The following is a 319-nucleotide window of genomic DNA, read 5'->3' as shown; positions in this document are numbered from 1 at the left end:
GTGAGAGGGAGTCTCACCAGCGTAGGGCGTCCAAGCCAGAGCCCAGAAGAAAACCGACGTGAACACCACTCTGGCCAGCTGAGCTTCTCGCCGCTGCAAGTTGGTGTACTTGACGCCCTGTGTGAGAAGAAGCGGCGGGCCTCAGTGATTTCGTTCATGGTATGACAATCGAATATTTGCCAGTGGAAAGTGAATCCGCCAGAAATGAGTGGTATTTGTGCTGCATATCAAACGCCAGTTATCTTAATAATACACATTTCACATCTCATGGACAATGGAATTGTCATTCTGTGAATGACATTTCATACCTTACCTACGC

At 48.3% G+C, this 319-nt stretch overlaps 1 protein-coding gene across 1 annotated transcript in view; it reads right to left on the bottom strand.

The window, feature by feature from the left end:
• Positions 1-319, bottom strand: part of LOC119587916 (lateral eye opsin-like) — a 20,404-nt gene that overhangs the window by 11,335 nt on the left and 8,750 nt on the right. The window contains exon 3 of the mRNA XM_037936624.1: positions 18-117. Coding sequence (XP_037792552.1) covers positions 18-117 — 100 coding nt within the window. The remainder of the gene's footprint in view (positions 1-17; positions 118-319) is intronic.

The sequence above is a fragment of the Penaeus monodon genome, chromosome 23 (assembly GCF_015228065.2).
Source record: "Penaeus monodon isolate SGIC_2016 chromosome 23, NSTDA_Pmon_1, whole genome shotgun sequence".
Classification (NCBI taxonomy): domain Eukaryota; kingdom Metazoa; phylum Arthropoda; class Malacostraca; order Decapoda; family Penaeidae; genus Penaeus; species Penaeus monodon.
The sequence above is the reverse complement of the archived record's forward strand: the minus strand, read 5'-3'. Positions and strand labels throughout refer to the sequence as shown.